We start from the raw sequence: 21,612 nt of genomic DNA on the forward strand, positions 1-21,612 counted from the left end.
ACAACATTTTATCTGAAAAAAGGATATCCAGCTCTGGTAATAAGGGAAGAGAATTGGTTAAAATAGGCTCACTGGGGCAAGAATTATCAGAAAAGGCTATGGGGAGTAAATTATATTATAGAAACTTTTTCACTAAAATAAATTGTGAATCTACTTGTTCCTCTTACTTTGACAAAATATAAATGCTAATTTATGAGTACTAATTTTAAAAGAAAGAAAGAATATTTGAGCTTTCTTTTTTGAGGAATTTTGAAAAGTCCAAAAGGCAAAGAAAAAGAAAAAATTGAGTGTATATATATGGAAGTTTCCATTAAAGCCATCTGGAAAGACTTGAAAGTGTAATGGTGTGGTTACAATTCAGCTTCATGATTAGCCAGAAAAAGAAATTAGGGAGATTTCTGTATATTACACAGCCCTTGTGAGTATACAAATCATGGAGAACGGACAGTTTTACTTGTAAGTTCTTTGGGAAAGTATTTACTCTCAGTGACTAAGCAAAAGGGAAAATCTTTATTCAGATTGAAATCAGAGTCAAATGAAAGAATTTATCGTAAAGGTAACTTTATAAATTATAACCTATTTGGGCTCCTGAAAAGGAAAATCGTAGTTTAAAAAGTAAGGAACTGTTATTATATCACATAACAAGAAGTCCATAGGAAGTTTCATGGTTGTTCGATTCAGTGATCCAGTTTCTTTATCTCTGTCTGCTTTATTATTATCATCAGAACTGACTTCATTTTCATACCTCTACAGATTGGCTGTAGCAATTGTGTACATTGCATACAGATATGAAAATTTTTAGAAGAAAAAAAATAGATTTTTCTTCTCTGTATGTCTGTTTAGATGTAGGGAATATTTCCTAGAAGTCCCCTCAAAAAATCCTCATGGTTCAGTGCTAGTATTATCTTTCTTAATCTTTGTTGAGAGGCATGGGATTAGGGATTGGTAATTATTTGGGGTAGGATATATTTATGTGGGGAGTTCAATCTCCATGACCATTATAGTAACTAGTGTAACAATTTCTCTTAAGAAGTAAATTAAGAATTTATTCATATGTGATCTAGGTTAGAAGATGTGCTTTTGGTTAAATTTCTTAATTTCTCCATTTCCCCATCTGTAAAATGGAGATAATAATGCCTTGTTCATAAGGTTGTTTTTAGAATTAAATCAGGTATGTAAGATAGCATGAATTCTAATTTTATTAAGTATTCAATAAACATATTAATAACTATTATTGGTACTTTGATCTCTATGTAGTTTTATACTCAAAGAAAACTATACAAATGGAATTTTCACTTCAAAGGAATAGTGTTTTGTTTTGTTTTTTTCCTGAAGACATAGGGCCTAAACCAAAGTAGTTGGAGTTTCCATTTTCTTCTCTAGTTTTCTTGTATAGTAGGGACAAAATGGGAAAGCATAGTAAGTTTAATATGAACTGCCCTCAAGACAATTTCTTTACATGATTTTGTCAACCAATACTTTTTTAAAAAATATATATTTTATTGATTTTTTTAAAATATATTTTATTGATTTTTTTTACAGAGAGAAAGGGAGAGGGATAGAGAGTTAGAAACATTGGTGAGAGAGAAACATTGATCAGCTGTCTCCTGCACACTCCCTACTGGGGATGTGCCTGCAACCAAGGTACATGCCCTTGACCGGAATCGAACCTGGGACCCTTCAGTCCACAGGCTGACCCTCTATCCACTGAGCCAAACCGGTTAGGGCTCAACCAATACTTTTTATATTTGAGGTAGCATGAAAACTGCAGTGATATATTTTATGAAAATGTGCTAATAATGATATATTAGGCTTCTACATTTTTGTCTTTTTTGCTGTAATAAAAAGTGTAAGCTGGTTAAGTTGTAATTCTCTCTCATTCTTTGTTATTACAGATGGATTGTTCAATCAGTACATCAGTCAACAGGAATATAAGCCACGATGGAGTCAGATCATTCCAAAAAGCACCAAAGGTTAGCCCTATCTTCTAGGTGTGGGTGCTTTTGCTGTAATGTCTTGATTTCATTTTTTCCCTAGGTAGCTCAAGTTTCAAAGTGCTCTGTTAATGAAAAGCAGGGTTTAAAAGAAGACGGTGGGGGCTTGTCCTGCGGGGTGGGAGTGGCCAAGGAGGGGTTGGTGGGTGGGGGGGAAATATATGTAATACTTTAAACAATAAAAAAAGAAATTAATTTAAAAAATAATAATAAAAGAAGATGTAGGTTCCTTAAGTAGGTGGCAGACTTAGTTTATTATATTAAACTAGAGGCCCAGTGCACAAAAATTTGTGCACTCGGGGGAAGAGGGGGGTCCCTCAGCCGGGCCTGTGCCCTCTCGCAGTCTGGGACCCCTTGGGAGATAACGACCTGCTGGCTTAGGCCTGCTCCTGGGTGGCAGAGGGCAGGCCCAATCCCTAGGTGCAGCCCCTGGTTGGGCTCAGAGCAGGGCTGATTGGGGAGTTGGGGCGCCGCCCCCTGTCATGCACAGAGCAGGGCGGATTGGGAGGTTGCGATGCCACCCTCAGTCACGCTCAGGGTAGAGCCGATTGGGTGGTTGGGGCACCGCCCCCTGTCACACTCAAGGCAGGGTTGATGGGGAGGTTGCGGCGCCACCCCCTGTCACGCACAGAGCAGGGCCGATCAGGGGGTTGGGGCGCTGCCCCCTGTCACGCACAGAGCAGGGCCCATCAGGGGGTTGGAGAACTCCCCCCTGTCACGCACAGAGCAGGGCCGATTAGGGGGTTGAGGAGCTCCCCCCTGTCACTCACAGAGTAGGGCCAATAGGGGAATTAGGGCACCGCCCCCTGTCACACACAGAGCAGGGCGGATCAGGGGGTTGGGGTGCCGCCACTGTCACACTCAGGGCAGGGCCAATGGGGAGGTTATGGCTCTACCCCATCACACACAGAGCAGGGCCCATGGGGGGGGGGGGGCGGGGTTGGGGCGCTGCCCTCTATCGCCCACAGAGCAGGGCCGATCAGGGGGTTGGGGCGCCGCCACTGTCACACTCAGGGCAGGGCCGATGGGGAGGTTATGGCTCTACCCTGTCACACACAGAGCAGGGCCTGTGGGGGGTGAGGGGTTGGGGCGCCACACCCTGTCACACACAGAGTCGCAGGGCGATGAGGGGGTTTGGGCGCTGCCCCCTGTCACGCTGATCCGGTGCCAGGAGGCCTCACGGCTCTGCTGATCCCGGTGCTGGGAGGCATATTACCCTTTTACTATATAGGATAGAGGCCTGGGGGCCGGCTGGTTTGCCCTGAAGGGTGTCCTGGATCAGGGTGGGGGTACCCACTGGGGTGCCTGGTCAGCCTGGATGAGGGGATGATGGCTGTTTGCAGCTGGTCACACACCCTTCAGGGTGGGGGTCCCCACTGGGGTGTCTGTCCAGTCTGGGTGAGGGGCTGAGGGCTGCTTTCAGGCTGGCAATTTTCTGAAGCTCCCAACCACTCCTTTTTTTTTTTTTTTTTTTTTTTATTCTGGGCCAGCTTTAGCTCTGACTCTAGCTCTGAGGCTTCCGCTGCTGAAAGCTGGTATCTGGTTTGTTTGTGTTCTATAATCGAAACAATGTATAACTCCAGCTCTGAGATCCCAGGGCCTGAAAGCTGGTTTCTGGGGTTTTGTTTAGCTTCTATATTTGTTACAATGTTTCAAACTGCCAGGTCAGAGGCCGGCAGCGGCAGGCGGGGAACGTTGGAGTCCGCCAGTCACTGGAGCAAGCAAGCCTCCCTGTTCCCTTCAGTGCATGGCTGCCGGCTGCCATCTTGGTTGTCAGTTAATTTGCATGTACTCACTGATTAGCCAATGAAAAGCGTAGCGGTTGTACACTAATTACCATGTTTCTCTTTTATTAGTGTAGATTTTTCTTTTAAATCTTTTTGTTTTACTGCTATAACAGAAGATTGGGCAGTTTTTACATAGAATACCATCATAAATTACTTTTATAGAGACTCTAAAATTATAGACCATTGTGTTGTAATGCCAAACATGTTTCTGAAAAACCTTAAGTTCTGTAAAATTGCTCACTAAAGCTAATAGGGCTTATGAGAAAAATGGAAATGGGTCATACCATTCTAGATCTATGGAACTTTATAACCAGATACTAATAAAAATGAGAATAGTAATCCTAATAAAAATAAATAATATTAGTGTAGTAAAATCTTTGCAGGCACTTATATTGAGCATCAAAATGAGTTTGGAGCCTTAAATCCTAGGGCTCATGCTTTCTCCTTCTAACTGTAGAACCTAGAGAGCATTTGTTTCTAATAAAGACTGTTTTAATCAAAACTTGAAATCTGATTCAGGGTGTAGTCTTCTTCATTAACCTATTTTTTCAGGTGGAGGAAGTTATTGTCACCCCATCTGCACTCATTACTCTTCCAGATGGTTAATATAGTAGAAAGTGTAGCAATTCTCTAATGCAACTACTTGCATTAAAGGAAGGCAGTTGTGTCTGGTTGATGTGGCTCAATGGTTGAGTGTCAACTATGAACCAGGAGGTCATGATTTGATTCCTGGACAGGGCACATGCCTGGGTTGGAGGCTCAAACCCCAGTAGGGGGTGTGCAGGAGGCAGCCAATCAGTGATTCTCTGTCATCTTTGATGTTTCTATCTCTCCTTCTCCCTTCTCTGAAATCAATAAAATACATTTTTTAAAAAAGAAGGAAGGCAGTTCCATAGATATTCAGCTTTTCCCTATGATCATCATTTATTGATTGCTAAGGTCTTCTCTTAACTATGAGAAAACTTTCTTCTGATAGTGTTAAACATTAATATACTGGAGAAAATTGCTATGAGCACCCATAATTTCTGCATTATAGGAGTATTAGTTCTCCTATTTTTATCAGTTGTATATGAGGTAATTTTATTCAAAGAAGCAGATGTTACAGCAAACATAATTGCGTATTTGAAAACTAATGTATTAAATATATAAAGTACAAACATACAATAAATTTATTTCAATGTTTTCTTAATCTGTTCTTTCAAGTGGCATTACTGACTGGGTGAAAAAGAAAAGGACAAAACTTCAATGATAATGAGCTGCAAAATCTAAACCTAACTATTAGAAAGGAGAAAGAATTTGCAGAGAACTTTTGAATGATTAGCTCTTGAGTATCATAGTAATGAAAAACTTCAGTTTTGCATTTTATTTTTTATATAAGAACTGACATTTTATTTATTTTTATTCTTTTGTCAGTGTAAGTTAGAATTCATTTTGTCCTTCCATTCACTGAAATAAAAGGTTAAACAAGGTAGAGTTTTAATTCTGTCTCATGTAAAAAAAATACTCAAAAGATGGTAAATTAAGACAATACAACTACTTCCACATTTCCCCTTTGTCTTCACTAAGGTGAAATATTTATTCTCACAGCTGTACTATTGTATCTACATTACAAGTAGCAGAAGGGAGAGAAGCACCCCTTTCTTTAGAATTCTCCAGTAATTAATTTCCACTAATATCACATTGCATTGGCCACTTAGATATATGTTCAGATATAACTATAAGAAAAACAGAGAAATGCATTTTTAAAAATTTACTTAATTCTTCTTTAATTGTTTTTATTATTTTTTAATTTTTTATTGTTTGAAGTATTACATATATGTCTCCTTCTTTGGCAACATTCTTTTTTTAAAAATTTTCTTTATTGATTAAGGTATTACATATGTGTCCTTATCCCTTTTTTGCCCCCCATCCTCCCACTCATGCCCTTACCCCCACCCTCCCCTACCTTCCCTCTGAGGTTTGACAGTCTTATCAATGCTTCTCTGTCTCTGGATCTGTTTTTGTTCTTCATTATATTCCACAAATGAGTGAGATCATGTGATATTTATCTTTCTCTGACTGGCTTATTTCGCTTAGCATAATGCTCTCCAGGTCCATCCATGCTGTTGCAAATGGTATTTTAGTCTTTTTCATAGTCTCCCTGTGAAATTAGTAAAAAATTGCATGTTTCCTATTTTACATAGGCAGAAGCTAATACAAGGAAAGTTATTAGCCAAAGTAATATATTTCCATTAATATGAGAGTTATAAAGAAAACTTTGTGTTCTCTGGTTTATATATCAAGTAAGATATTAGAATCCTGTAACCTATTGAACCATTGCAATGAAGTTATATCTTCATTTATATAAAATTTTGCATAAAGTAAGATTAGATATAAGTTTAGCACTGGTTTTCTCCTACAAAAGTTTAAAAGTTTCACTGATTATATTTAAGCATACTTATTAAGCTTTGTAATGGAAATAACAATAAAAGAAAAGCAAATCTTAGTATTCTCAGTCAGTGCTCATATAAAATTGGTGGTCTTTTATGTAGGAATTATTTTCTGAAATACTGGCACAAAGTTAACACAATAAGAAAATTATCAAGAGTATAAAACTTGATAAAAATCTTAATTTTCAGTAGCTTTGTGAACTTTAAAACTGCTCTTTCTGTTTATAAGCTGTGCCTGGATTATAGACCAGATATCTACTAGTAATTCTGTAATTGTCTCCAACTTCACTTTGTCACTTCAGAGTTTAGAGTTTTCTTGTCTGAGGTTTTTGTGGAATATCCTATATTATTGCTGACTTATGACATTGGCCATAAGTACATTGGAAATAGCTTCCAATTGCAATAATAGCCTGAAAGCAATTGGAAAAAAGAGCAAGATAATTATTATAAACATACCTATGTGTCATATTATTTCTTTTGAATCTTTTTTACTTACTGTTAAAAGAATAAGTGTGTGTTATTTTCACTAGTCATTACATGCTTATGAATAAAGTTACTTTGCGTTTGTGGTTGTTCTTTGTTTTTCCTTTAAAAGGAAATATTATTTCTACTTCAGGTGATGGAGAAGATAACCGACCAGGAATGAGAGGAGGCCATCAGATGGTTATTGATGTTCAAACAGGTGAGGGATACTTGCAGTGGAAAGCAAATTTTAAAATAAATTTATGCATTTTTAAATATCAGGTAAACATGAATTTACTTTCCATTCATTCCAAAGGTTAAATGTTAATGCCAATACCAAGGAGCAAAGAAAATAGGCATTAGCCACAGGTATAATCTAAACTAGGTAGTAACCCATGAGAGGAGAGGCTGCTGAACAAATGAAATTAAATAACCTAAAAGAAATGTAATGTGTAGCCTTTTATAGCTGTGTGTGTGTTGGGGGGGGGGGGGGGGCGCTTGTATTTGTATTGATTTTCATAGTAAACTTTGATGTATTTCTGGATTTTCAGTGCATTTATAATTTAATGTCATACTCTGGGAATTATAGTAATGAAGGAGACACTTAAGATATATTTTAGAAGGAGAGACTATCAAATTAGTCTTGTTGGACTAATTAAGTATTGTTGGATCCATTAATTGCCAAACACTGTTCACAAGCCTATGAATCATTTACTTTATTCTTTTTTGCTTCCTCTTAAATTTTCTATAATTTGGTATGGAAATTTTTTCTTAGGTTACTGTAGGCTAGGACCGCTTAAATACCATCATATTTAGAGGTTAATGCTAAAATTATAATAAGTTTCAAATTACCATATTGAAAAGCAAATAATACCAAAAATTTAGTTTAATTTGACTTTATTATCTGATTTTAGAACTCTTTACTACATAGAGTGCCAATATTCATTCACTCATAGTACTTTAGGAATAAATAAGTTATTTTTGTTGACATAAAATAATTAAGAGTAAAAATTATTTCAATGCAGATAATCTAGGCATTAATGTATATTCACAAATATTTTGTAAATAACAAGATGAGAAAATATATTTCATTTAAAATTAACTGCTAAATTCATATAGTAACCTGTGAACTTGTTTAGCAGTATTATTAGGTCTCTTTGGAAAAGGTTCATTTCAAGGCCTAGGGAGTTTTTTTTCCTGATCTTGGCCCCTCTTCTTCCTCCCACAGAAATAGGTTTGACTCAGTTGTAGAATCTTAGGCATCTAGGCATCTTTTTTTCTACCCGAGAATCCAGTAAATATACATATGCTTATTTCTTAAAGAATCAGATTTATGTACAAATGGTTTTTAATCTAGAACAATTAAATACTTGATGAAAATTTGTGTTTAAATTGTCTCCAGTAGATTTTTTTCAAACTCTTTTGAAAATATAATGGAACTTATAATGCCTTTGTTATGTCTGGGTGGTAGTTACCTAGTGGTTTAAAATTTTCTACTTTAAAATGCAGTTGCAGAAAATTTTATTCACCAGCATTCCTTTTAGAAAGGAATTATTATTTGTGAAGGTGCATGGGGTACAACCTAAAATGCCTAGGAGAACTATTATAGAAGGAACTATTCTTTGCAGTACAATGAGAACTTTTAAGACCAGAGAAAGGGGACAAGGAAAAACATAGAGCTAAATGGTAGTGGAGCTAGCAAATGGCAGAATGCACACTTTGTAACATGAGTCTTCTGTCACCAAAATCTTAAAAGTTTTCTCTAATAAAATTGAGTTGGGAGTGTGTGTGTGTGTGGGTGGGTGGGGGGTGGTTCAGTGGATTGAGGAGGAGGAACTGGTGGTGCAATTAGGTTTGGGGTCTAGCGTGAGGTGGGGCAGGAGTGCAGTTTCTGAGAATTCAGTTGTCTGGAAGCAGAGAGAAATGTAAGGAAAGATGCCCTAGGACAGGTCAGAGAAAGATTTTTGAACTTTCACAAGACTGCAATTATGGTTTAGGTTAAGTTTAAACAGGTATCTGGTTCTGAGTCTGGGTAATCCAGGAATCGGTTATGATCAAGAAAAAACAAAAGTAAAAAATAATAATACTTTTGAAAAATCCACTAACTTTTATATCTTGGCATTCCCAGTCTTTTCCTTCAGCTAACCATTGCTGTCTATATTCTTTTCTGTCACCATTCTGTATCCTATTAGTATTTTAGTGTTTTCTTTTTTGTTAATCCTCACGTAAGGATATTTTCCATTGATTTTTAGGGAGAGTGAAAGGGAGGGGGAAAGACACACAGAACACATCAGTTGGTTGTCTCCCGCACCAGGGCCAGGGATCGAGCCTGCAACCGAGGTACATGTTCTTGCCTCCAACCAGGCACCCTTCAGTCCATAGCCTGATGCTCTATCCACTGAGCCAAACCGGCCAGGGCTTAATCAGGTTGATCTTAATCATCTTAAAAATGATTGTATTTTTTGTAAATATTTAAAAGAACCTTTTCTATTCCAGTCTTACTTGTTTAACAACCAAATATAGTGTTTGGGGATTGAGTTTGTAAGAAAGGCGTGTGTGTGTGTGTGTGTGTGTGTGTGTGTGTGTGTGTTAGACATATCTGGGTTTGAATCCTCCTGACTTTACCACTGACTTTTTGTTTGATCTTGAATGAGTTATAATAATTTTGATAAAAATAGGTATAATAAATTAAGCTATACTGAGAATTATAAGAAATAATGTACTTTATATGTAAAGTATGTGTTATTTATGTAATTTGTATGCAGCATATTAATATGCAGAATATACTAATTAGTCCTGTGGTTTTTGACAGAATCTCACAGTGGAAATACTTTTTTTTTTTTAATATATTTTATTGATTTTTTTTTTTTACAGAGAGGAAGGGAGAGAGATAGAGAGTTAGAAACATCGATGAGAGAGGAACATCGACCAGCTGCCTCCTGCACATCTCCTACGGGGGATGTGCCCGCAACCCAGGTACATGCCCTTGACCGGAATCGAACCTGGGACCTTTCAGTCCGCAGGCTGACGCTCTATCCACTGAGCCAAACCGGTTTCGGCGGAAATACTTTTAAATAACTAAAAATTTTGAAAAACAATTTAAAATAACTTGAAAAGCAGTTTTTTTGGGGGGGAGGTGAGAATAACTCACCCAGTATTATTTTGGCATATTTGTCTCATCTTTTATATATGTTGTCTAATTTTAGAAAGTAAGGGAAGCCATAATACTTTTAAGATTTTTAGAAAAAAAATATTAAACCCCATTTAGTAATTTTGTTGATAATGTGTAGGTAGGGTTAGTAATGAAGAATGATTTTCCCAAGTAGAGTTTGAAGAACCTGGAAGTTTCATCTTTATGAAGTTGGTACCTAAGGAGTAAAATAGAGTGTAGAGAAGCCCAGTTGTTATTTTAAGTATGCATTCCGAAGGTTTCCAGAATGAAGGCTCTTAATCTGTTGAAGTTATATACAAATTTTGTTTGTATGTATATTTTTCTGGGAAGAGAATCCATGAATTCTGATCATCAAAGGGACTTTTGACTCAAAAAATTAAGAACACCTGCACTAGAGTAAAACTTCGTAAAGTTCATTACATCTTTTTAAAGTGGCTTCACAGCATTTCATATATCTTGTTTTCTTAAGTATTAAATACTTAATAATACCTAAATTTTATTTCTTTTTTAGTATATAGTTTTTTTTTCCCATTTTGCTGCAGCTCTAGGACTAGAGTTACCATTTTAAAAAGTACATGATGATGAAGAAAAAAAATAAAAAGGTACATAATGACATAAATGTTACTATTTAATTTTCAAACCTTCCTTTCTTCCTAAGTGAATTCTATCATTTATACCATGGTAGAGAAGGAATCTAGTATTTTTACTACTGGATGTATATGTCAGTTTCATTTATTATAATCTCTGTACCTGTACCTCTCCACTTATTAGATGCTTCAACTCTGAATTGGGTTTCAACTCTGAGGAAATTAGGTGAATAAAAAGAGAGAAAAGGCATGTCTATTTTGTTTCAGGGTTCAAGTCTGTTCAGATGAAAATTTAAATGTTCATTCTACCAGGAAGTTTCTTTGTTATGTAACTTGCACTAAATTTTGAGAACCTATAATGCCTGCCTTTTTCTCTCTCTCAATCAGAATAGATAGTAAGACCCAGGCAAAACCCCAGTATTTGATATCTATAAAAGAAGTTTGAGGGGGTGATTCTTGTCACTTGGAAGAGCCCTTCTATGGAAAGCTGCACCTTTGACTATTCTGTATTAATTCTATACAAGTGCCTTTTTTTTACACACAGGGCCACATAATTGGTTTTCCTAATGTTCCTTAAAGAAACCTTTGAAGGAAGTAGGTGAACATGGGTTTTTGTTGTGAATTACAAATATATTCATAAGGCTATAGATCTGTAGCTACATATATACTGTTATCACAAAGGAGTTCTGAAATATAGCCTAATTAAGAATACAATGTTTACTGTCATAGGCAGAAAATACAACCTTTTAGCTGGGAAAATAACTGTGTTGAATTCGCTAAAAAGATCAGTGTCATCTAGATAGTTCTTAAATCATAACTTTGTTTTAAAAGGGGAGGTGGATGAATCCAGTTGATAATCTGCTGGGTCTTGTGAGTTCAAGGAAATGGCTGAAGCTTATAAAACATCTTCCCCCTTCTTTTTTATTGCTCTCTTCAAATTTTCTCATGTCCATCCTAATTGCATTTTTAAAAGGATTAAACTTTTAAACCAAATATTCTGACAGTGTTTCATTTTTATTTTAAATATAATTTGCATTTCTTAAAACTGCATTTTCCACTTTATTTTTTCCCCCTCTCAGTGTCTATATTAAACTCAGAATTAAGATAACCTCCTTCACTAGCCTGTTAACACTTCTACTTTTGTCTGACACAAGATTTTTATCTAATATTGGGCTCATCCTGTGTTAGTGCCATAGTGTATGTATTCTGTACTGTTTTAAACAGGAAAAATGAATTTAACTACAAAAATAGTGTGCCATCTTGTGGAGGATAATGCAATCAGCACAGTCTGTTTTACCATTAAAAATCAGAATAAGATAGATAATTGCATTCGGGCTCTTAAAATAAAAAGCCTGCTTCTTTATGAAAATGGTGTGAAGACACTGACGTGTTAACATCTCTACTGTATTTTTAGTGTACATAAAGATAACGTAGACTAGTACTCCTGGCACTAGGTAGCTGTAGGGTTTATTCAGTACTGCTACCTAAAAGACCTGTACCAAAGAATATGGTTGAATTTTAGTTTTATGGCCTAAGTAATAAGAGATTTATTGATTGGTTGATGATTGAATCATTTATAGTCTCTTAGAATGAAATTGGTTTAAAATTTTGAACTTATGCTATTATTGGTCAGTTTAAATCCAATTCCTTTCTTTCATTGGCTCCTCATTTTTAGTCAGTCCCATATGCTGCAAGTTGTGATCTGACCATGCTAAATCTGCCTAAAATCTTCTGTAGCTACTCCAAAGTCTATGGCGTCAAGTTCTTAGTTTGTTTCTATATTTTCATTTAAACCCTTCCATGTTCTGGCCACTGCCTGTCTTTTTAACCTCATTACCTTCTGTGTTCTTCTTTTAAATTGAACAGTGCACTTATTCATTACACAGTTTTTACCACTTTGCATTCATTAGTTAAGTCTCACAGTTGCTTTACGAGATAGGGACTGGATGCCACTTTATAGATGAGGAAACCAGTGGTTAAGGAACTTGGTGGGGATCACACAGCTACAAATCTGTTTAAGACCTGTCTGACTTAAGAGTCCATGTCTTTTAAAACACTTTTTATGTTTTTCTGTCTCTGTACCTTTATTTTTTTACTCTGCTGAAATGTCCTCTCTTTTGTCCCCCATTCTGTCAACAAAGCCACCTTGTGATGCAAATACCAGTCTTACCATGAAACTTTTCTGATGGCACTTATCTACCCTGCAATCATGATGATTTATGTACTTGTTTTAAAAATACGTTTTTATTGATTTTTTTTTTTTTACAGCGAGAGAAAGAGAGAGAGAGAGGGAACAAGATAAACATTGATATGAGAGGGAAACATTGATTGGTTGCCTCCCCTACTTGCCTCAATTGGGGATTGAACAAGCAACCTGGGTATGCGCCCTGACCAGGAATTGAACTGGCAACCTTTCAGTGCATTGGATGACGCTCAGTCAACTGAGCCACACCAGCCAGGGCTATATACTTATTTTATATTGTTGATTTGAGTGTAAGCTCCTGGAGGATAGGGACTCTTTTTTTAAAAATCTTTACTGTTGAGAGTATTACAGATGTCCCTCTTTTTTCCCCCATTGCTCCCTTCCACCTGGTTCCCACCTCATCTCAGGTCTTCACCACCCTATTGTCTGTGTCCATAGGTAATACATATATGCATATAAGATCTTTGGTTAATCTCTTCTCGCCTCTCTCCCCTACCCCTATCTCCTTCCCTCTGAGATTCATTAGTCTGTTCCATGTTTCCATGCCTCTGATTCATTAGTTTGTTTTGTCTATTATAGTGCTTGTTTGTTTATTTTGTTTCTTAGATTCAACTGCTGATAGATACGTATTTATTGCTATTTTATTCATATATTTTATTTTTTTCTTTCTAAAGAATACCCTTTAACATTTCATATAATACTGATTTGGTGGTGATAAACTCCTTTATTTTTTTTGTTTTGTTTGGAAAGCACTTTATTGTTGATTTAATTCTTGGAATCCTCTACTCTACTGTCGATTCCTTGTATTCTTCAATTCTAAATGATAGCTTTGCTCAGTAGAGTAGCTTGGTTGTAGGTCCTTGCTTTTCATTATTTTGAATATTTCTTGCCACTCCCTTCTGGCCTGCAATGTTTCTGTTGAGAAATCAGCTGACAGTCGTATGGGCTCTTCCCTTGTAGGTAACTAACTGCTTTTCTCTTGTTGCTTTTAAGGTTCTCTCTTTGTCTTTAACCCTTGGCATTTTAATTATGATGCCTGGGCCTCTTTGGGTTCCTCTTGTTTGGGACTCTCTGGGCTTCCTGGTCTATTTCTTTCACCAGGTGGGGGAAGTTTTCTGTCATTATTTCTTTAAATAGCTTTTCAATATCTTGCTTTCTCTCGTCTCCAACCCCATAATGTAAATATTGGTATCCTTGAAGTTGTCCCAGAGGCTCCTTACTATCTTCATGTTTTGGGGTTATTTCCTATTTCATTTTGTTCTTCTGATTGGGTGTTTTTTGCTTTCTCATATTCCAAATCGTTGATTTAATTCTTGGAATCCTCTATTCTACTGTTGATTCCCTGTAAATTATTCTTTATTTCAGTTAGTGTATGCTTAATTTCTGACTGGTCCTTTTTCATGTTTATAACTTTCTCACTAAGATCATCAAAAGTCTCACTAAAACCCTTGATGCTCTCATTAAGTCCCCTGAAGCTCTCATTAAGATCCTTGAAGCTCTCATTAAGATTCTTGACTAATCTTATAACCATTGTTTTGAACTCTATATCCAGTATTTTGCTTGCTTTCGTTTCTTTCATTTTTAACATGTCTCTGCATTTTGGCTCCTTCCCTGTGTTTATTTCTATGTATTAGGTAGAGCTGTTATGTCTCCTGGAATTGGTAGAGTGGCGTTTGTATTAGGGGTTCTGTAAGGCCCAGTGGCTCAGTCTCCCGAGTCACCTGAGCTGGGCACTCTAGGTGTGCCCCTGTGTGGGCTGTGTGTACAGTCTTGTAGTTGAGACTTGATTGCCATTGGTGTCGCTAGGAGGAATTGGCTGTGAGGACCAGCTGTGTCTACAATAAAAGAGCTGCTTGCTGTGCAGGAGACACGCCTTGGAGCAGGACTTGCTTCATTTGGGCTTTGGTGCTCACTGAGTCTGCCCCTGTTGCTTGTGGATGCATAGAGTTGTAATATGGTATGGTCTGAAGCTGTCCATCGGGTGCACTGACTCTGAGGCCTCCCAGGAGGTGCAAAGTCAGGCACTGCCTAAGGCCACTAGCAGGAACTACAGTGACATCTGCAGATGGCTACTACTTGTATTGGGCTTAGAAGTGCCTGGGTGAGGCCCAGCTATGAAGCAAGGCGTCCTGGTGTTCGTGCCGGGTCTTGGACTTTTTATTAATTGGTTTGGGGCATGGTGATGCCAGCTGCTGCTTGTTTAAGAGTTTTTAGCAATGTCTGAAGCCTGAGCCAGGACAGACCATATATGGAAAAGCAGTTGCAAACAACTTGGTTGGGGCTGTAATTGGATTGGGTGGGGTCTCAGGCAATCACCAGGGTGGAGAGAACAGTGTGGGCCAAGCTGATGGAAACTCAGATATGACTGCTAGTCAGCTCTGTGATGGGGGGAGGTCCCACAGGAACAGTGACCCCTGGGAGCACCCCTGTGGGAGAAAGCTGCACCCAAGTTCCTATTCCTCTGCCATACAGTCCAATTTCTCCCCATATGTACCTGGATTCCCCTAAAGCTGCTGTCCTGTACTGGAGCTCAGAGGAAGCAAGATCATGTAAACTCTTGCATGGGCCCTTTAAGAGGAACACCTGGGTCTCCAGCAGCCTTTATGTCACTCAGCCGCAATCCCTGCTGGTTTTTATAGTCTGAAGTTATAGGGACTCTGGAACCCTAGGCTGGGGGTCTGGTGAGCAGCTGGGACCCTCACTTCCTTGGATATATCCCTCCCGATTAAAAAAATGCAGCATGTGGGTATTGGACTAGCTCAGTCTACGTCTCTGCTCCTCCTACCAGTCTCAATGTGCTTTCTTCTTTGCTTCTCTAGTTGTAGGACTTCCATTCAGCTAGATTTCAGGTGGTTCTGAATGATGGTTCTGTATTTTAGTTATAATTTTGATGTGGTTCTGGGAGGCGGTGAGTATAGGTGTTTACCTAAACTGCCATCTTAGTTCCTTCCCTTGTCTTTTTTTTTTTTTTAATTATTCTCTAATGTACCTTGCCAATTCAGATTAGTATTAAAAAATATATTGACCAGACATGCCTCTGAGTGCTGGGAGAAATGGATAACTTCTATAGCCTGTTCTCCTTTAAGAAAAAATAAAAAGAGAGGGCTGCTGCTTAAGGACGATTGTACTGTCCCAGGGATGTACATGAATTGTTGTATAATTTTTAAGCTTGAGAATGGACATTCAGTAAACCAAACTATCCTGTTGCAAATAATGTTTTTTTTTCCTACTATCTTAACTTCTCACTACAGTTCTCCAATTATTTCTATACTTTTTAAAAGTTTCTTATATTATTTATCCATTAAATAATACTTTTGCTGCCATTTGTTTCTAGATAATATCTCATCTCTGAATGATTTGAATTAAATAATTAGATGATTTAATTAAATTTTTGTTATGCGTCATTCAGGTATGTCAAAAGGTCCTGTTTCTCTCTGATTTATTCAATTTTACTATTAAACTTCAACTGGGACCACAAAGTATTCATGGACAAGAATGACATCTTGGATTAATTCCATTGGGATGCTTGCTCTGTGCCAGATTTTATTTTGCTCAGCTATCAATGAGGCTGTTGTGGAAATGTGGGTTTTCTTTGCTGTGAGAATTTATGTGTACAAAGAGACCTGCTTTCAGAAAGAACATTGAGAACCCAGAGTCCAAGAGGGAGGGTTATTAAAGTTAACGAACCAGGATAACCTTATCCAGAGGGTGCCAGAAACACTATAAAACAAAAGGTCAATTGCTATTGCTATTTTAGTTATATACCCCCGCCCTCTCTAGGCTTCAGAGTTTTAACAGGGTTTTAACTGCCTTTACAGTGAGGCCTTGGGAAATAATTTTTAAGCCAGATCAAAATTCTTTAATTTTTTTCCCGTAAAATTCTATGTATCTGGGCATTACTGTGTGCCATTTCAGAAACAGAATGTTACTTAACTAATGGGAATGGATTGTTGTAGTTCTGATATAGTAGTTCACATTTGTACAGAGCCTACGTGTTCCAGGTACTGAGTTAGACATGGAATCAGGCACAAGTATTTTTTATTTCTGTGCGTTTTAAAGGTAGAAATGCTGTTCATACTTGACAGCCTTCAGAATGTTTTCATGAACTTGTATCTGAAGAACTTCACAACACTGAGAGTTTTGTAAATAAAAAAAGTAATAACCAGTGAGGTTAAGTGACCTTTCACTGAGTTAGCACTAGAACTCAGTCCTGTTCCAGTGGTCTGTTCTTATCCAGAAGTATTGTTTTGATTTCCCAAGATTCTTAGGGCATAGAATGGGATGTTTCACTTAGAAAATTCACTTAGAGTTTGAAATTATATGACAATATGGCAAAAACCTCTTAGAAGAGAGCCCAACTCTATGAATGGCAAGACACTTCTTAAACGGTATTACAATATTTCCAAGTGCACTTTGAATTATATCCCTTTATGGTGGGCATAACTTAGATGGCAGTCTCTTCATATATATGACTAGGGCATGTCAGTTGAGAGAGTAGATGGCTTTACAGTTTTCCTGTGATGTCTAATTAAATTTATAAAAAATAATTGCTGGGCTTGTATAACCATTAGACATAAGACATTTATTTACAAAGGGGAGGAAGTATTTGAAGAAAGGAAAGGCACTCTTATTATATAAAAAGAATGGGATAATACACATTGTTATGTATAAAGATTTTCATTTTTCACTGAGCAAGAAATCAGTTTTGTCACAGGGATAAAGTCTATGGATATAATAGATATTTTAGAGTTAGAAGATACCAAATTCTCAAGATACCTACAAATGACTGAAAGGTGCACTTATGAGGAGTTAAAAGCTACCACAGTATATATGGAAAAATTTCCCCAATTTTCCATGGGAATACCAAGGCCATATGCATCACTTTATTCTTAAGATATCTAACTTTAACTTCCGGCTAATTATTGTTTTGGGTGTTAACATTCGAGAGAAAACAGTTTTAATGGGATTTTTTTTCCAGAAATAACTAGATGTCTTTATGTTATATTTTACATTATATATTTCTTTGGTATTTTTCTTTCTTTCTCTTTTTTCTCTTTGCAGTCTGAAGCTGCATTATTAAGAAGGTGGTAAATGTAAATTTTTTGTGGGCTAACACAGAAACTCCTATACTGGCTAAATATCAGATTCACCATGGATACTTTAAAAATACAGATTCTTTTTTACCTACTAAATACCTATGGAAGCAGAATCTTAGGGAATTCCTCCTCATTGTCTGTATTTTTATAAATCTCTCAAAATAGTGGTTCTGCAGCAGCTTTTCCACATACTCATGTTTAGGAAACACTAGTCTAGAAATATTTTGGAATGCTACCAGTTTAAAAATTTTATGTTTATGTAGATGTACCTTTTTAAATGGTTTTAGAGACAACTGGGTAAGTCTGAATGCCTAGACTTATATTTTGTCCTTAAATATATCATTTTACACATATTTTTCTAATTTTCATAGAGACCGTTTATTTGTTTGGTGGCTGGGATGGAACACAAGATCTTGCTGACTTCTGGGCGTACAGTGTGAAGGAGAACCAGTGGACATGTATCTCTAGAGACACTGAGAAAGAGGCAAGTTCTCACACTTTTCATCCATTGGTATTGCAGTAGGGGTGCGGGTGTACACTTCTTTTTTTCTGGATAATTTGTATTCTTTTCTAATATCTGTCAGCAGTGATAGCAGAAGAATTTGTGGTGAACAAGTTTGGCTTAAGTACTTTTACATTCCAGCTTCTATACATGGTTCTTCAACTACTTGTATATGAACAAATCTGTCTTACAGAATTAAAAAGCAGTGGTTATCTGATACTAGAGGCATGGTGCACGAATTCGTGCATGGGTGGGGTCCCTTGGCCTGGCTGGCAATCGAGGCCGTCTCGCCCAGTCTGGGGGGAGGGACTGCAGGACATTGACCAGCTGGGGGGAGGGACCGTGGGAGGTTGGCCAGCCATGGCAGGTTGGCTGTGGGAGCACACTGACCACCAGTGGGCAGCTCCTATGTTGAACATGTGCCCCCTGGTGGTCATTGTGTGTCATAGCTACCAGTCATTTGGTCCTTTGGTCGCTTAGGCTTTTGTGTATATATACTAGAGGTCTGGTGCACAAAATTCGTGCACAGGGATTGGGGGTGGCGGGGTTGTCCCTCAACCCGGCCTGCACTCTCTCCAATCTGGGACATCCCTCTCACAATCCAGGACTGCTGGCTCCTAACCGCTCGCCTACCTGCCTGCCTGATTGCCCCTAACCGCTTCTGTCTGCCAGCCTGATCGCCCCCAACTGCCCTCCCCTGCTGGCCCGATCACCCACAACTGCCCTCCTCTGCCGCAACCTGCCTCTTCCGCCAGGACTGGCCTCCTCTGTGCCGCGCAGAGCTGCAGGGCTCCCAGGCCTCATGGCGCGGAGCGGCCACCGTGCCCTCCTCCGCTGTGCGCGTGGCCATCTTGTGGCAGCCATCTTGTGACAATATTATGTGAGGGCGTCGTGCAAAAGTGTGACACCACCTAGGCTTTTATTATATAGGATTATTATATATGATAGATCATTTAGTTTTTACTACTTTCCTGGGAATGTAACTATGTAACTATCTTGATTTTTCATGTTCCTGTCACCTCTACTCTTATTTCAAGCATTCATCTTATTTTGAGTTCTGGAAAATTGTGCTTTGGATGGCTTCATTATCTCACTATTTTGGCCCATTACTATTTAACAACTATCAGTTTTACTAATGAAACATTTTATTTTTACCTAAAATTGCATGTATATATTTGTGCCTGCTGATATATGTATCCACCAAGCATTTCAGTAGTGAATAAGATGGCTTGATTTATGGCTTTGAATTAAATAAGTACATAATTATATGCTGGTATAAAGCAAAAGTTAATTCATTTTTCCCCAAATCTTTTTTTTTAATGTTTTTATTTATTTTAGAAAGAGGGAAAAAGAGAGGGATAGAGAAATAGGAGCATCGATGAGAGAGAAACATCTATCTGCTGCCTTCTGCATGTCCCCTACTGGGGATAGAGCCCACAACCCTGGCATGTGCCCTAACCAGGAATCTATCTGGTGATCTCTTGGATCAGGGATCAATGCTCAACCACTGAACCAGGCTTGCTGGGCTCAAATCTTTACAGAACTTTTTATTGTACCCTATGTCTAAGATGTTTCAGATTATGAGGTTAAAAATAAACTGTAACAAAACAGTAGGAGCTGCAAGTGAAAAGTGGGAGAAAAAGACCTAATTTAAAACCCACTGATTTTCATGTAAGAAGGCCATTTCAAAAAGATCGAATACTGTGTCTTTAATCCTAGGACACTGGATTCTTGCGTACTCATGTGTTCCCTGGGTTAATAATTTAATTAATCATTCTTTCCAAAGGTGTTTTAAAATTCCGATTTGTATTTATTATCTCTGTAAAAGTATATAAAAATGGCCTTTGTTTTCAATATTAAAGTACCATTTTCTGAAATGATATTTCTATCCTCAACAAAAATAAAGACACCTAAAAAAATACCTTTCTTCTCATCAACTATTTTATTATTTATTTTTATTTTTTTGGTACAGCAAAGGTGGAAATTTATTGAAGTACAAGTACAGATTCCCACGTGGAGAAAGGGAAAGAATCTCACAGCACAGACTCCCAAGTGGGGAGGGGGAAAGAGTCCCCTATTTTATTATTTTAAATTTATCTTTATTGTTGAAAGTATTAAAGATGTCCCTCTTCTCACCCCACCCCAAAATCCCCTCCATTCCACAACTGCCCCTCCCAGGCCTTTACCACACTATTGTCTGTGATCGTGGGCTATGAATATCGTATATAATAAAACCTAATATGCAAATCGACTGAACAGCAGAATGACTGGTCGATATGCTGCTCACTGACCATCAGGGGGCAGACGCTCAACCCAGGAGCTGCCCGCAGGCCCCATGGTGGTGCCAGCGACCCCCCCTCCCCCCAATCGCCCAACCAGTCGTCCCACAGATAGGTCCTGATCACCAGCCAGGCCTAGGGATCCTACCCATGCACGGATTTCGTGCACCGAGCTTCTAGTATATGCATATAAGTTCTCTGGTTAATCTCTTCCCCCTCCTCACCCCCACTTCCTTCTGAGATTCATCAGTCTGTTCTATGCTTCTATGTCTCTGGATCTATTTTGTTCATCACTTTATTTTGTTCATTAGATTCCACATATGAGTGAGATCATGTGATACTTATCTTTCTCTGACTGGCTTATTTCGCTTAGCATAATATTCTCCAGGTCACTCCATGCTGCCTTAATGGGTAAGAGAGCCTTTTTTTTTTTTTTTTACAGCTGCACAGTATTCCATGGTGAAATGTACCACAGCTTTATTATCCACTCATCTACTGATAGGCACTTTGGCTATTTCCAGATCTTAGGTATTATAAATTGCGCTGCTATGAACATAGGGATGCATATATTCTTTCTGATTGGTGTTTTGTGTTTCTTAGGATATATTCCCAGAAGTGAGATCACTGGGTCAAATGGGAGTTCGATTTTTAATTTTTTGAGAAAACTCCATACTCTTTTCCACAGCGGCTGCACCAGTCTGCATTCCCACAAACAGTATATTAGGGTTCCCTTCTCTCCACATCCTCGCCAGCACTTGTCATTTGTTGATTTGTTGATGATAGCCATTCTGACAAGTGTTAGGTAGATACCTCATTGCTGTTTTAATACATATCTCTCAGATTATTAGTGACTTTGAGCATTTTTCCATGTCTCTTGGCCTTCTGTATGTCTACTTTAAAGAAGTGTCTATTTAGGTCCTTTGCCCATTTTTCAATTGGGTTGTTTGTCTTCCTTAAGTTGTATGAGTTCCTTATATATTTTGGAAATTAACCTCATATCAGATGTATCATTGGCAAATATGTGCTCCCATGCAGTGGACTCCCTTTTCATTTTGTTGATGGCTTCTTTTGCTTTGCAGAAGCTTTTTATTTTGGTGGAAT

General features: G+C 37.9%; 1 protein-coding gene across 7 annotated transcripts in view; it reads left to right on the forward strand.

The window, feature by feature from the left end:
- The window catches only part of MKLN1 (muskelin 1), a 323,342-nt gene that overhangs the window by 232,857 nt on the left and 68,873 nt on the right, over positions 1 to 21,612 (forward strand). For all 7 annotated transcript variants that reach the window (XM_070423908.1, XM_070423911.1, XM_070423907.1 and 4 more), the window contains 3 exons: positions 1,896 to 1,973; positions 6,827 to 6,892; positions 18,102 to 18,214. In XM_070423908.1, coding sequence (XP_070280009.1) covers positions 1,896 to 1,973; positions 6,827 to 6,892; positions 18,102 to 18,214 — 257 coding nt within the window. The remainder of the gene's footprint in view (positions 1 to 1,895; positions 1,974 to 6,826; positions 6,893 to 18,101; positions 18,215 to 21,612) is intronic.

This window comes from Myotis yumanensis, unplaced genomic scaffold (genome assembly GCF_028538775.1).
Source record: "Myotis yumanensis isolate MYYU_CA2020_CCGP unplaced genomic scaffold, mMyoYum1.0.hap1 SCAF_9, whole genome shotgun sequence".
Taxonomy (NCBI): domain Eukaryota; kingdom Metazoa; phylum Chordata; class Mammalia; order Chiroptera; family Vespertilionidae; genus Myotis; species Myotis yumanensis.